We start from the raw sequence: 16,983 nt of genomic DNA, 5'->3' as shown, positions 1-16,983 counted from the left end.
TAACTTTTGTCACTAATTATATACTTCAAAATTTGTAAGTAATGTCATTTTGGCCTTTGATTATCACTCGTCAAGCAAAATTGTGGTTAGAAATAAAAAGTTTATTTTTGACTTTCTATATTGACTTTCTCTGTGGATACAACTGACTGCCCTACGTAGACTAAGGTCATGTACTAGAGATAGATTGGATACTGATATTAAACAAATAGGTCCGTCATTTAGAGCCACCTGGTGATCCGGAAGAAACTAATGGAGAGTTTTGGCATAACATAACTTTAGCGTTCCGTTACTTATTAACGCTAACTGAAACGGTAACGTTATTCAAGCGCAAAATTATTCATTGTAAAATATAAAATAATAAATATACACTTTTATACTACATTTTATGTTTTATTTGATCATTAGAAGTGTAACATAGTTAAAACAAAAATAAAATTATGAATACATACATTTTAACGCAACCAAACCAAACACCAACAATAGAGCATATAGCACCTATTTTTTGATACTAATTAACTGTTACTAAAAATACTATTCATTACCAACTATGTAGTTACTTATTTATGATTAAACTATTTTTTTATTCGGTTCATAAATTTATTCTTTCTAAAATGTTTAAATGTCTTTAACAAAAAAGCTTAGTATCTAACACGAAAATTATGATCGACTCTAAATACCGAAATGCACAACCTAATAAAAACACAAACTATAAACACAAATCACCGAACTTTCCGACAAATCAGGAATATCTGAATTAATAATTATGTAAATAATGATTTAAAAATAACTTGACAGATCACCAACACACCAACATTGTAAACTATACTATAGACAGTAGTCAACATAGAGGCTGTCATGTCATCTTCATATATAAATTAGAAACCTATACTTTAATGTATTTTGCGCCGTCTGGCGATAGGGAAGAAACTAAATTTGTAGTTCTATAAAATTACTATCGAGTGTCTATGGTTTGGTACACCATGAGTACCGCAAGCTGTTGTTAGGATATTCTATTAATTTTAATTGTATTTTTTAGACATTGAGAATGATCGTAAACTATTTTATTTAATAAATTTATTCCACTAATTTCCAGGTTCTGAATGAGGATTTAATGTTTTTATAAGTAATTATTATAAATGTATTTCTATATGCTGAAGCTTTTTTATCATTACATTACTGCATTCCAATCATGTTCAAGTATTATCTGTCATTTTTGAAATAAACCAGTAAACTTGCAAAAATGATGAACTTAGATCTTTGCAGATTAAGTTGCTTACCGTGAATTGTTTAATTGTTGCCTGTAATCAACAAACTCTACAGCTGTTGAATTTCCATATACATCAATTAGAGCCCATAGAGGTCCTCTGGTTTCTACACCACCGAAGAAAACACCTTTTTCTTCTCCATTAATACCTGAAACACAATAATTAAGAAATTAATCAACTGACATTATGACATCGCTGTAAAATATTCTTACCGAAATGTACCGCCCCAGTTGAGGTAACATAATAAAACAGAACACTGTTCGGCGTGCAGAACCGTTCTGCTAAAGCTTTAGCCCAATATCCAGGCTTGTTGGTAAGATCTGGACAGGCGTATTTAGGTAGGCTGTAACGTAGGCTTGCTGGATCGTTTGACGTGAATCCAAACCGCAGTACTCCACTCCAGTTAATAGAAATTTCAGAAAATTTGATGCATACCTGTTAAAAAAACACATTCAAGATTAACATAATCAATTAATGATTATAACGAAACATAACGGTTAATGATGAATTTTGATATTCTTTTTACCTTTTCGTTAACTTTGACGGGTCTAGAACTGAAGGCGATGCCTTTGCAGAAGCTTTCTACTCTTTTAGCAACTGTTCCGTCCCTCATTATCCTGACATTGTCACCGTGAACGCTGTGGAACAACAGTGGCGGTGAATTGTTGTTTGTATGCGAATGCGAAGACGATCTTGAGGCTGTAACAAAATAAACATACATTAGGCAAAATGCTTACATAAATTATATACAGGGTGGTCCGAACAGATAAAAATAAGTAAAAAAGTTCGTATAATGTATGTTCTAAAATGCCTTAGTTTCGGAGATACAGGGTGTAGAAGTTTCACTTTTATTTCGATTTTTTCCAAATATTTTCTGAAGTAACGTCAATACCCGCATGAAAATTGGTGTTTGCGCCACCTTCATATTTTTTAACTGGTTTGAAGAGTAATAACTTTTTCGTCCGTACCTGTATAAAACTAGTGAGTAAAAAAATATATATTTACGACGTTTTTTACGTAAGAGATATTTGGAATCTAAATTATCAATACCTCTCATCATTGACATAAATAAACATGTTGACCAAATAGTTATTAGACTGAAATCATAAATTTGAATTGTTTTGTCAAAAGTTCAACAGAAACTGTTTTATCGTCATTTTTTCGAAGAAAAATTTATGTTTAATTAAAAAAAATAAAAAGTTTCCAAATTTATCATTTCAGTCAAATAACTATCTACTCAACATATTTATTTTTTGTCAATAATGACATGTATTGACTATAACATAGCGATTTTTACCAAGAGACATTTTTTACGTAAAAAATCACAGAAATGTATATTTTTTCACTCAGTAGTTTTATACGGGTACGGACGAAAAGTTATTACTCTTCAAAATAGTTAAAACACATGTAGGTGGCGCCCCCTACAAATAGGAGTCATATTGACATCATGCATCAAAATCAAATTTCTCATGTCAGGAAACTTTCAGAGAACAATTTTCATCCAAATATTGGCGTTACTTCAGAAATTATTTGGGAAAAATCGAAATAAAAATGAAACTTCTACACCCTGTATCTCCGAAATTAAGCATTTTAGGACATACATTTATACGAACTTTTTTACATATTTTTAATAGTGTATATTTAAAAATGTTCAAAATCTAAAAAAAAGCGAGAGTGACTAGAATATTTTCCGTAATTAAAAACCTTAAAAACATAATGGAACTTAAGAAAATTAGCTATTATGTTGATCAGAGACGATTTTTTGATCTGTACTATCACAGTAGCGTTTGAAATGATAATCAGTGATAACTTCTGGCGAGCTAAAATATGTGTCGTTTATTATGACTGTTAAAACCTTAGGTTAAAACCAGGATAAACAGGTAAAACTAAAAATCCAAACCTAAATAAAAAAAAGTTATATACGTGGGTTTGCCCGCCACACAATTTTTTTTTATTTTTCCATTCTTATTAAGATATTACAAAAAAAAAATCGTGAGAGAGTCTCTCCCAAAGACTGCTCCGGTGATTTACAATATACGCCATTTCCACCTCTACCTGGGCTTTTTGCAGTAGGGCTTCCACCCCAACCTAGAACAAAGGGCGGCCAGCTGTCTATCCGTCGTACTACCCCTCGGTTGCCAGTGCACCGGATCTTACAACACCTGGAAGTCGGACCTGGTGGCGACCGAGAACGACCCCTCTTGGATCGTATGGTGCATATGTGCGAAAGATCTGCTTCTTTCGAATGACAGGGTGTCCCAGAAAAGTGCAAGTATTTTAGGGGGTGGTAGATCTCAATAAAAGAAATATATTTTCTCTTTACCATTTTTCAGATAAGTCCAAAATAACCGAGCTATGCTTTATGTAAGTTTGATAATTAAAAAAAAAATGATTTTTTTTGAAAAAATGTTGAGAGCCACCGGATTTTTTCTGTATTTGCATCCCTTTTAGTGCCGTCACCATGGAGTAAAGCCGTAACTTTGGTAATATCAGAAATTAAGAAATTATACCGTAGGAAAATTTGCGGTGAACAGGCAGTTCTAAAATGTTTTCGAAAAATATACAGGGAAATTTAAAAGAAAATGCACGATTTTCAACATCTTTTTTTGCGAAAAAAACCTCATAAGTAGACGTGTTCCTGGGGTCGAAATATACCACTCCTGAAAATATTTGCACTTATTTAAGACTCACCCTGTATATACTTGTAGGAGATTTTAATACCTACTTAGCTTTATCTTATGTTATATACAGGATGAGTCTTAAATAAGTGCGTATATTTTTATAGGGCTGGTAGATCTCGATAAAAGACACATAGTATATATTTTCTCTTTAGAGTTTTCCAGTAAGTCCAACATAACCGAGTTATTTTATTTTGGAAATACAGGGTGGTCCGAACTGTATTCCGGAAACTTTGGCAGCATATTCTGCAGATAAAAATATGTAAAAAAAAGTTCGTATAAATGTATGTCCTAAAATGCTCAGTTTCGGAGAAGTTGCATTTTTATTTCGATTTTTTTCGAATAATTTCTGAAGTAACGTCAATATTTGGATCAAAATTGGTGTCTGGGAGTTTTTTGACAGGAGAAATTTGATTTTGATGTCAATATAACTCCTATTTGTAGTGGACGCTACCTACATGTGTTTTAACAGTTTTGAAAAGTAATAACTTTTCGTCCGTACCTGTATAAAACTACTGAGTGAAAAATATACATTTCCGTGATTTTTACATAAAAAATTTATCTTGATAAAAATTGCTACAAGCAACCGTCCTCAAAATATTTAGAATGGAAATAGTCAATACATGTCATTATTGATAAAAAATAAACACGTTGAATAGATGTAGTTATTTGACTGAAATAACAAATTTGGGAAATTTTTATTTTCTTAAATAAATCTAATTTTTCTACGAAAAAATGATGATAAAACAGTTTCTGTTGAACTTTTGGCATAAAGACATTTCAAATTTATGATTTCAATCTAATAACTATTTAGTCAACATGTTTAATTTATGTCAGTGATGACAGGTATTGATATTTTCGATTCTAAATATCTCGAGAAGCACTATTTGTAGCTATTTTTACCAAGAGGCCTTTTTTTACTTAAAAAACGTCGTAAATGTATATTTTTTTACTAATTAGTTTTATACAGGTACGGACGGAAAGTTATTACTCTTCAAACAAGTTAAAAAATATGTAGGGGGCGACCTCTACAAGTAGGAGTTATATTGACATCAAAGTTAAATTTCTCATGTCAAAAAACTCCCATATACCAATTTTCATTCAATTGGCGTTACTTCAGAAATTATTTGCAAAAAATCGAAATTAAAATGAAATTTCTACACCCTGTATCTCCGAAACTAAGCATTTTAGGACATTCACGGACTTTTTTACTTATTGTTATCTGCAGAATATGCTGCCGAATATCGAAGACGGTGTGGAACTGAAAGCGACAGTGTTGCCATATTAAAATCGGTAACATCTGTAATACGTTTGACGAAAATATCTATGGATGAAAAATCCGCGTTTATGTATTGAAAAACTATTCGTGTTAAACATAGAACAAACATCAAAAATAAAGATTCTTTTACAGGTTTTTAGTTGACTTGGAAATAACGATTATTGACATTTACCCTAATAATTTACATGATATAATGTGTTTACATGAGCCAACTCTGACGCCGTTCTTTGTTTAATCATAAGTATAATACTATATTAAATTGTTTAATGATAGGAAATCCGTATTATTAACGTAGTGTACCGAAAATGCGTAAATCTATGGATTTATCAGTAATTCTGACAACACTGTCTCCGGCAAGCACTCACTCTGTCGACTGAAAGCAGAACTACGGTACAGTATTCTTTATCCGCTGCGTTGTAAACGACTATCGCGCGGCGGCGCAGAGCTATACTAAATCTCGGATAGGCTGACGGTAACGCCATCTATATCTCCCATAAAAATCACCACGAAATCGCTCATAAGGTTGCGCATCTTCTTATTCCTTCAATCAACGCTATAATAAAGTTACCAATCTAAAGCACTAATACTACAGGATACAAAAACTCACAATTAGAACGGAACCCCGCTTATAGTAATATATATTTCGTAATCGTTATCCCAGTTTTAAATAGATAATAATTAGGCACGCAAAAGAAGCTATCAGAAACGATCGTTGGGCAATTAATAACCGGCGAGATTTAACGCGTGATCGCAGCATCATCATCATCGTCCTGCGGCGGCGAAGAGCTTGAGGTTGTTTGGGTTCCCACCGAGTTCCCACGGTCGCAAGAAATGGTGATTATACGGCCCCGGCCGACATCGAGGAAGAGAGAGACGGAACGGAGATGTTCCGAGAAAATCCTGAGATGATTAAACGACGGGAAAGAGGAAAGAAGTGTTATTAAAAGGCCCCCGGTAATTTCAGTCTAGGTTTTGGCAGTTTTCGCTGAATTTATAGTTTTTTTTATTGGAGTCTAGATTTTCTTCTAGTTTTTTTGAGTGCCTTTTTTGGATCTAGGTTTAGTTTTATGCTTTTATTAAAACCTCGTGATTTTAGGCTACGTTTTGGGAGTTTGACTTAATTTATTGCTATTTTCTTCTAAAATTTCGTGGTGTTACGTACCTTTTTGGGGTATAGGTTTTGTTTTATATTTTTATTTTGAGTCTGATATAATAACAAAAAAAACATATAATTGGCGACTTTTCTACAAATATATTTTAATTATTACCGAGATTAAATTTAACCAGAACCATACAGACAAGATAGCACTTCTTTCTGTGCTATCCAAGCACAAAACTGTACTTAATACTTCTCATTTTCTTATTGACTTTGGCTTTGGTTCTACCGAATTTTTCTTCTACCTATGTTTTTTTCGCTGATATCAACGCTAATAATATTGCAGTCGAAGATTGTTCTTTTTAGAACCTCTTTTAGTGCGAAGTGTACAACCTTTGGTACAAGATAGCTTAATAGACGTTGCAAAAAACTCATCGCAACCTTATTAAAATATTTTGAACGGATAAGCGGTAGTCTCAGGTAACGAATCATTTTTTTAATTATTTATTAGCTGTAAGATATTTTATACATTCAAATTTAGAAATAAGGATTAAACAAAACAAAAAAAATATGTATAAAACTTTATAATTAATTTCACTTCAAATTATGAGCAATGTATACCATGTTTATAGGACCACTTCATAAGTTGAGCAGTTAAATAAGTAGTCTATCTGTCAAACACGTCAAAAGAGAGAGAAAGAAAATTTGGTCCCACCACATCAAAAGAGCCGACGGTTTCTGTCGCTACTCGTCGATCCACTTACTCTGCCGATATTTCAAAAACTATTCGTACTACTCGTATTTAAGATTTTGCTATAAGACTGTATAAAGCAACGAGCTTTTCAAAGAAACTTCAGAACCCTCTACATGCAAGTATCTTCTGTTTTAAGAGATATATTCCTGTATAATGGATACATATATCACAAAATTTATAGCCTGAAATATTTCATCTATACAAACAAATAAAGAAAAATAACATGTTCTCGTGGTAAAATTATATTTCCATCCAAAACAAAGATATTGAACACGAATACGCTGTATAGTGTACAATGTAATGTGAAAAACACGCGTTGGGATGAAATATGATCTGTGTTTTGGTTCACGCTTTTCGTGTAGAGGCATCTCACATTCTACCGTAACATAATTAAATATATTTAACACAAGAGTAATTTTTCAACGTTGAAAATAATAAATCACTGAGAAACTAGTATCCGTTATCTTGAGAAGCACAGGTTTACTTTACATATACAATATAATATAGCATAATGATCAGAAAGTTGTTTATATTCTTGACGCTAAATTAATTCAAAAGAATAAAAACTGAAGAATCCATTTAAAATAGATCACTTTTCATAGAGTAATGAATGTAGTCTTTATTAGTATCCTGTATAATATTTAATTGATCATTAGAAAAAAATAAGTTGAGTATTAGTATCACATAATTTTATTTTTCTCTCTTTTTAACATACTACATATGGGGTGTTCCAAAAATATGTGCCATCTCTCGTGGGGAGATTCCTCACATAAAAATAAGATTTATTTTTCATATCAACATAAGTCCGATTGCGCTTTGTTTCGTAGCTACAAAGGAAAAGCATTTTTTCGATTTATTATAAATTTCTTCCAAGTGATTCGTATTCTAATTCTTCGAATGAAAATTTGGGGATAAAAGTTACTATAAGTGCTACATAGTTTAATGCTAAAAAAGTGTCGATAGATTTATCAGGGTCGTGCATATGGGTTATCACTGTAATATTTATTGAAAAAAAAAATGTACGCCACTGACTTTTTTCTTTTAATAGCAAAATTGTATAGACCGTTTAATGCCAATTAAAAGTTGTATTTTGATATTTTGTCGATTTCGATCTCGATGAGATAAACGCCATTTTATTAATCAGAATTAAAAAAATTAAATTAAAAATAAAATTAATAAATTATTTATTTTATCTAATTTATTATTAAATATTATTATATTAGTTATAATTACTGTCAGTCCAATCTATAGCAAATTCAAATAAAAAAGTGATGAAATTTAAGAAAATTTCAAGACTTAATTTTAAAAAGTTTTAACATCCTTTAATTTTAAAACTATGCATTTCCATACCCATGTTTATAGGAACTTTTTTCATATTTTTTGATGAGGAATCAAAGAGTATCGTACTCATTTAAAACTTTCACGCTAATGATATTAATTTTTTTAAAGGTTGCTATTAGGCTTCGATCAAAGCAAGGAGATCGAAATCGGCAAAATATGAAGAGACGACTTTTAATTGAAGAGAAAAAAGTCAGTGGCGTACATGCTGCTTTTTTTAGAAAAATATTCCAGTGATAACCCATATGCACGTCTCTGGTGAATATGGCGACACTTTTTTAGCATTAAAATATGTCGTATTTATAGTAACTTTTACCATCAAAATTTCATTCGAATCATTAAAAGCACTTGGAAGAAAACTATAATAAATCGAAAATATATTAAGATTTTAACACCCTGTAGCCACGAAACAAAGCAGAATCGGACCTATGTTGATATGAAAAATAAATCTTATTTTTACGTGAGGAATCTCTCCACGAGAGATGGCTGTACTTCCTGAACTTTTAAAAAACAGGTATGTGAACTTTAATACACTTTGCTACTACATCCATTACTAGTTCCAAGTCAGAATGATGTTATTAAAATAAACTCTCGTTAACTAGATATTAAATTAACTTTTGTCCGGTCGGCAAACGCTCCTTTAACACGAATTTCCAAACGCAATTCGATGTCTTCCTCGTTTCTTCGTATGTCGGAAGCGTTTCTCGACCAACAACTTTAACCCGAGGGAAACCTAATTAAAATTATTACGCACCCAAGCCGGTAGATGGCTCGTTCGTTCTTTTCGTTACGTGGGATCCCGTGTAGCTCGTTCCTTAACGGAAGCTATAATTACGCGATAATTGTTGCTCTTTATTCAGCTTATTAGCATCCACGAAGCTGAGGCTTATGTATATAACGGTAAAGGTAACGTACCACTGACGCGACGGTTCTATATGGTTCTTCCTGTAAGATGTTTTCTCAAATGGTTCGGTGTTATTTTTACTAATGGAACTTTTTTAAGAGATATATAAGTACTGACTTGTTTAAATTCTATTCTGAACAGCGTAAAAGATAATATTTTGCTTTATCATTATTATGCTATTAACTATACGAAGATCCGATGGAAATGAAGAACAGAATTTGAGATTTTCTTTAATGTCTGCGATACTTGATGAGTAAAGTATCTGAAATTTAAATAAACTTATTAGAAAGAAAGTGTAGCTATAGGGAAATTAAAATAACTTTGGTTGCATATCTTAATACGACCTCCAGCAAACTCCATAAGACGGCGCATGGTGTCATTGATGACGTGCAACCAAAATTGTTTATATGTGTGATCGTTCTGAGCTTATTCAACCATTTCCAATTATGGCGTAGTCTCCCTCACATATTTAGATACTCTCATTGTAGTTGGGTCTATTGTTGTCTATTGTAGGCTATGCGGGCCCAAGTTATCCCTGCTAATTTCCTAATATCATGGTCCCATCTCAGGTTCGGTCTTCTTCTAGATCTGTTAATTCCTCGTGGGTACCATGGTGTAATTTTTATGGTCCATCTGTTCTCCGTCTTTCTGCCAGGTGTCCTGCCCATTGCCACTTGAGTGATTTGATTCTGTGGATGACATCTACTACCTACGCCTTTTGTCGTATCCACTCTATTCTTTTACGCTTCTCCTTGGTTATTCCCAGCATATTTCGTTCCATTGGGCGTTGTGGGACCTGTAGTTTCCTCATAATGTCCGTTTTAAGTGTCCAAGTTTCACATTGGTCGAATGTTTTCTTCTTTAGATAAAGTGGCATTCTAGATTTGAATATGATTGAGGTTTTTCCATAAGTACTCGATGCTAACTTAATTCTTCGGTTGATTTCTGGCAGTAGTGATCCCGAGCTGCTGTGTATTAGTTGTCCCAAATATATATATTATTTTTCGTGTTATTTATTAGAATGCCTTTTCTGTCTACTAGTTCGTTCGTTGTACATTACTTCAGTTTTTGCTAAATTCATTTTGATACCTAGTTTCCTAGTTCGCTAATTTATGCTATATGTTTAGAAAATACTGGAATCAAAATATAAACAAAAATTTAGAGAACAAATTAACGATAACTGTCAAATCAAGTGATCAATAATCAAATCAATAAAACAAAATCAACAATTACCATATAAGTATTCAAATAATTATATTATTATACAAATATTTTTGTTAGAGAATTATATCAGATTAATTACGATATCTATTACAGCAGAAAGATATTCATCATTCTGATCGCTTAATCCTAACTCTCGTCAGTACATACAATGTAAAAAGGGGCCTGAAATTAAATGACTAACTGGATTCGCAACTTCGGTCCTAAGGGAGTCCTTTCTGTACGTGCCCCAGCATTAAACTAAAGGGTATAAGCGAATTTATATGTCCAGATAATTGCAACAGATCTTAATTTAGATCTATGGAAGGGAATTCCGTAAAAAATACAAGCATTTGTTCATATTTTTTGCCTATTTGGCTGGGTACATATTTATTACAAATACAAAAAACTCCATAGTTTAATTCCGGAAAATCTTTTGGTGGCAGATTACTACGCCTATTAGCAGAAACTGTTGCATTTCCTTAGAAAAAAAATCCGGCTGGCGTGAAGGCAACCATAAAAAATAGTGCGGTAAAAAAGCTTGTTCCGGTTTGCCAGTAGAGCACATCGGGGACACAAGAAACGCGATACCCTTAAGTATCAAAGGATGAGAAGCTATGGTGGTTGTACAGTAGGTTGTTTTTAAAACGACACCATCGTCAGTAATTAGTAATTATATTATTTAATAACTAACCCGTACTGCCTAACACTGAGCCACATACAATTTTGTTCTTGAGATCGAGAGCGCACCTATAAAAATCTATAACATTGTAGGGTGCAAAAAGGTGCAGGCAACCTTATACAATAAACCTGTTTAAAAAAAAATAAATCATAATTCCAGGTGATTCGTAACTTTAGACTTTGACAGTCTAGTAAGTTTGGATATATCTATAACTTCAGTGAAAAAAATGCAGAAAGTTTGGGAACATGCGCGGTTACCCTAATTTTTAATGTATTCAATAATAAATATTTTTAAAATAAAGGGCATACCTTCTACTAACTCGTCTATATCAGCGATGGTAGCTAAACACCATATGTATTGATAGAATAATATTATTGCATGAACGTCGAAACTGAACTTATGAGTTAATTATATTTTAATTACATCTGGATAATCCTCAAGGCAATTCTAAGAATATTTCAGGGATTAAGGGATATCTATTTCGAAATAACTTCTACCTAGTTTGTTGAAAAAAATCACTGTGCGCCGCCGCCGTGGCGAACTTGCGTCATGCGACGGTATTAAGCGACGTTGCCGTACAATAATTTAAATTCAAAACATTCGAAGCAATCAAATTAGTATTAAATTTTAAAAATAAAATACACAAAAGGAAATAAACAAAGCGGTTGAAGCAATCAAACCACGCTTGTTGAGACAGTTGCCTAACTTAAAGGGTATGCGTATGGCATAATTGTTATTAGTGTTTTATTTTGCTCTGTAATCAATAGGTGTCTTAAAATATTAGATTAAATTGAGTAAATATAAATCAAAATCTGAATTAAAATTAGTGAAATTATTAACAAAAATTTAGATAAAAGATTAAAATTAACATTCCTAATTTTTGTGTAGAAATTTAAAATTGTTGTGTATTTATAAATATAGAAATATGTAGAATGTGGCTAACGTAGAAGGTGGCAACACTGCAAAGCTTAGATACACCGTAGATAAATCTCAGGTGAATAAACAAGTGGCACTAAAAAGTTTTTTAAAAATTCCCGGAAAATATCAAGAAAAAATTAAAATTTTCAACAATTTTTTTTCGCAAAAAAAACTCATAGGCCTGTATAGATTATCATTATCATTTGTGCATGTTATTTTTGATAATACGTTATGAAAACTTTATTTAAGATCCTCTAATTAACTTTTTAAATGAGTATTTTAGCTTAAAAAAAAAAGTTTAGATCTGGCAAGGTTGGGATAAAATAAAATGCGAACGGCGAACAATAAAAGTTGTATTATGACGTCAGTCTCGTTTCGAAAAAGTTCAACTATAGGTACTTGCACTGGTCTTGTGCACGTGCGTTTTGCTTAGCGGAAACAGGATATAAGGTGTAGGACTCCAAAGGAGCGCCCCCTACCGTAGGACTCACTAGCACGTTAAGTTTTTCTACTTGAGACGACCCTTCCGTCCATTGAAAACAATCTAGTGACAATTGAGTGAGTTTTATCCATCTAATTTACGAGTTATTACGATGTATGATCAAAAAAGTATTGAATCAGTCATTAAAACACAATATTAGATATCTCCTCATATTTGAAAAAATTTATCATATACTGATCACAATATAGTACCTACAATAAATTCCCCACAAATATATTCATTATTACATATACAGGGTGCGTCTTAAATAAGGGAAAATAATATTTTCAGGGCTGGTAGATCTCGATAAAAGAATAGATATTTTTTATACAAGACGATAAAATGGTATTTTATCGTCGACCGAATAGATTTATTCACGAGCGATGAAATCGCGAGGGAATTAATTTCGGGAGACGATAATGCAATTTTATCGTCGTGTATAAAACAATATTTTTTCAATAGCGAGTTACGTTTTAAAAAATATTCAGAAATTATTATTTCAAGGAATTTATGACGAATAGAAAAAATAAAGCTGTCTATTTAGTTTTCAGTTTAGAGTCAATATTTTTTAATTCTCTTTCGTGTCGATTGCTGATTGAATTGGAGCCAGAAATGCCTCAAAACGAAATAAGTAAATTACCAACAGATATTCAGGCCGAGGCGAAAAACGCCATATCCAAACTACTTCCAATTAAATCCCGAATAACTTATGAAAAGGAATACAAAAATTTTCAAAAATGGAAGCAATTAAAAAACGTGCGAGAAGAAATAAAGTTTTTAACCTATACTCGCTGTTAAAGTATCATTTAATCTACACTTGTGGTTAAGGTACTATTTTATCTACTATTTTTGATAGATATAAGGCAATTTTAACAGTTGCTATGGAAAAAATCATATTTCCTCTTTACCGTTTTTCAAATAAATCCAAACTAACCGAGATATTTTACTTTAAAGATTTTTCGCTGAAATTTTGAGAACCACTGGATCATTTCTGGGTTTTTTTCTTGTAAATTTAATCTACAACCCATGTTGCCATATTATGAAAATATTATGTTTTTTAAATAAAAATTAAAAAAAATTCCAAAAAATTTCAAATTTTCAAAAAAAACTCATAGGCCTGTTTTGTGGTCATATTCACGACTATCCTATATTTTTTTAAAATACTAAAATTGAAAAACCTATTTCATTTCGAAGTTACCAATATTAAGTGGTACACTTTACAAACTTAAAAAATAAAATATAAATGTGACAACACTTCAAAAGTTGCGTATATAATTGAAACATGAATTGGTTCGAGCCCCCCAAAAAGCTTTCGATTGTTAAAAGCTACATGCCGACATCCCCTCTTGAACATGTGCGTTTTTACTCAAAGAATTATTCATGCTGTATCAACGTCAGTCAAGTGATGAAAAGTACTTAAAATCCCTCTATTGTATAGGAATCTCATTTGGAATCTTATTTTATGAAATGAAATCTTGGGTCTATTATTTGGAAGAACTCTTATTGGGTTGGTTAAATCATTGAAATTTGAAGAAAAAGTTTTTTGGCCAGAACAATGTTTTTTTTTAATTTTTTTCAAAAGTCACAAAAGTATAATTTTTTGCGACGTGATTGACAGTATAAAAAAGTCATTTTAACGCCTAGGCATAAAAGTAAAGCATTTTTACACCTAAGCATAAAAGTACGAAAATTAAACTGACATAAAGTGTCAAATTCAATGAACGTAACCATAGTTTCTCAAAATATAATTACATACAAGGTATTACTTTTAAATCTTTTTATATTATTTGGAACGTTTGAAATTGTTTAAAAATTTATTTTTGGCGTTTGAAAAAAAATAGCATCTTCTATTCGGAATAAAAATGACTTTTTGTGGCTCACCTGTTTATGTCAGACGTACAGTTTCGCCACGAAAAATGTCACTTTTACTCCTAAAAGAATATACTAGTTGCTACAGAAGATAAAACAGAAATTAATAAATCTTTTAGCGAGCTGATTATTGTTTGATATTGATTTTAGTTCAAAATACAAATAATTATTGAGAGATAAATCAAGATTTGTCAAAATTCTTAAGACAGATACCATAAAATAGACTCCGATACTAAAACCAAAAATATCAGTAGTCTCTTCTACGTCCATCAGATATAAATATATAAATGCTTTGCTCATTCTTCTTTGATTAATGATTATTCTAAAACAACATCCATAAAAATATCTTAGTAAACAACAAAATTCTTCTTGTAAGACACTTTTAAAACTTTTGGGTCAGTTGCCTCATTTGCTTGCAGTAGTAGGATAGTTTTGACAATGGAGGAATAAAATCCTTCAAACGTTGAGTGTTTAACCCCAAATAAAAAGCCACTAGGTTGGATTATAACCCTAAAAGAAATCTATTTTTATTTTTTAGTTTTCTTTGTTTAATTTCTCGATATACCTAGATACATTCTTGTGAACACAGACTATATCCTTAATATTTTTTGCATCAGTAATAGTCAAAATGTGTATTTCTTTTAAAGATTTCATTCAGTATAAGACCATAACCGGTACTGTGCTCAGCTGGCTATGCTTTTTTCACGTTTCGATGCCCATCTTTGAGTTTTTAGACCATTTTTACGTTGGTAACTCAACTAAAACGCCTTAGCCGAAGAAAGAAACTAACCTATTCTAGTATTTCTAAATTAGAGAAGTTTATAAATGCAAACTACTAAAAGACCTTGTTATGCAAATCTAAAAATGTAAAATTTTAGTTGTAATTAAAGAAAACACTTGTTTAAAAATATTTCACTTGCATTATGGTAAATTCTTTCTTTATTTCTTGAGTTATTAAATTCAATTATAAAAGATTAAAATATATTTTGAGCAAAAAAGCATAAGGTATAAAAGTAAATACATAAAATCCAAGACATCTTTTGATGTAGAATAAAATCTCTTCTGCGCGTTTATGTAACTAAACGATATTTCTATTTTTGCATATCAAAGTTTTATAAATAAAAATATTTGTCACCCACGCACTTTGCGGACACTAAAATATCCTGTTCTATTTTAAGATAAGAAAAACAGTAAATTTTATTTCGGGAGCTTCCTTTAATATATTCCATATTGAAAAATTTAAAATAGCACGTCCCCTTAGGTATTTGCGAGATGCCACAAATGTCGGTTTTAAAAATAGACACCTATAAATTTCTGGTTTCCAATGTCGCTAATATCCCTCTATAGTATACTTAGTAAGTTCCAAAATTTTCGAAATTGTCCCCACAAACGAAAATAACATAACCTGGGGTGTCTATCGTCGGGGTAAAGAACTTTTTATCGGACACATCTGCTGAGGATAGAAAAATCTCCCGAGATACTCACATCTGTCCTAGATGCCCTATCGTTCCCCTAGTAGATATCTATAAGAGTTTTCGCAATGACGTTATACTGTAAAGTGTACCGTTATCGGCAAATAGCATTTGATTTTTTGAATTTATTGAGGAAAAGTCTGGATAATTTCGACACTGAAAGAGATATTTAAAAATAAAAGTTATTTGTATACCTAAACTAAAAAATGAAAAAGAAAAATGATTTAAAATCTCTATTTGTAACATCTTCACATACGTTATTCTTTTACGTTAGTTACTTAGCTTTACTTAAATATATATAGGGTGAGTCTTAAATAAGTGCAAATATTTTCCTGATAAAAGAAACATATTTTCTCTTTACTGTTTTTTAAAATTTTCGCTTAAATTTTGAGAACCACTGGATTGTTTTCTGGAAATTTTTCTTGTAAATTTAATCTACTATCTATGTTGCCATATTGTAAAGATATGTTTTTTTAACTAAAAACTAAATATTCAAAAAAAATCCAAATTTTCAATTTTTTTTTGAAAACTCATGACAAGCAACTTTTTTTAATTAACTTCGGTAGAAGCATTTTACAATAAGACCACCAACCTCAACGCCTCATCCTAACATTACTAACCCAATAATAAAGTTAACGTAACGCTATAAGTATATTATGCTAAAACTGAGCCTTAAACTTTTTCTATGGACGGCTAGAAATAGCATTACAACCCCTAGTTTCTATAACATCCCTTGAGGAAGGACGTACCAATAATTCATCTAAGAGGTTATTTATTTTCAATACGACTAGAATGAATAGCCTAGAAAACAATTTATGATATACTCTGGAGGACTCTTTATTACCTATAATATTAACGAAAAATAATGATTAATTTTCTGTTTCTTTTTTCTGTTTTGCCACATTCTATAAAATATAATATTATACAGGGTGGTCCGAAATGTATTCCGGAAACTTTGGCAGTATATTCTACAGATAAAAAGAATTAAAAAAGTTCGTATAATGTTTATAAAAAAATTCATGTATAAATAAAATGTATGTACTAAAA

At 31.4% G+C, this 16,983-nt stretch overlaps 1 protein-coding gene across 2 annotated transcripts in view; it reads right to left on the bottom strand.

Moving 5' to 3' along the window:
- Positions 1 to 16,983, bottom strand: part of LOC115879734 (protein neuralized) — a 123,761-nt gene that overhangs the window by 6,818 nt on the left and 99,960 nt on the right. For both annotated transcript variants that reach the window (XM_030896704.1, XM_030896703.1), the window contains exons 2-4: positions 1,792 to 1,964; positions 1,478 to 1,700; positions 1,278 to 1,413 (exon numbers count right to left, since the gene is read on the bottom strand). In XM_030896704.1, the coding sequence (XP_030752564.1) occupies positions 1,278 to 1,413; positions 1,478 to 1,700; positions 1,792 to 1,964 (532 nt within the window). The remainder of the gene's footprint in view (positions 1 to 1,277; positions 1,414 to 1,477; positions 1,701 to 1,791; positions 1,965 to 16,983) is intronic.

The sequence above is a fragment of the Sitophilus oryzae genome, unplaced genomic scaffold, assembly GCF_002938485.1.
Source record: "Sitophilus oryzae breed Bouriz unplaced genomic scaffold, Soryzae_2.0 scaffold_1586_pilon_pilon, whole genome shotgun sequence".
In the NCBI taxonomy this organism is placed as follows: Eukaryota; Metazoa; Arthropoda; class Insecta; order Coleoptera; family Curculionidae; genus Sitophilus; species Sitophilus oryzae.
Note: the sequence above shows the minus strand (reverse complement) of the source record. Positions and strands in the feature narration are given on the sequence as shown.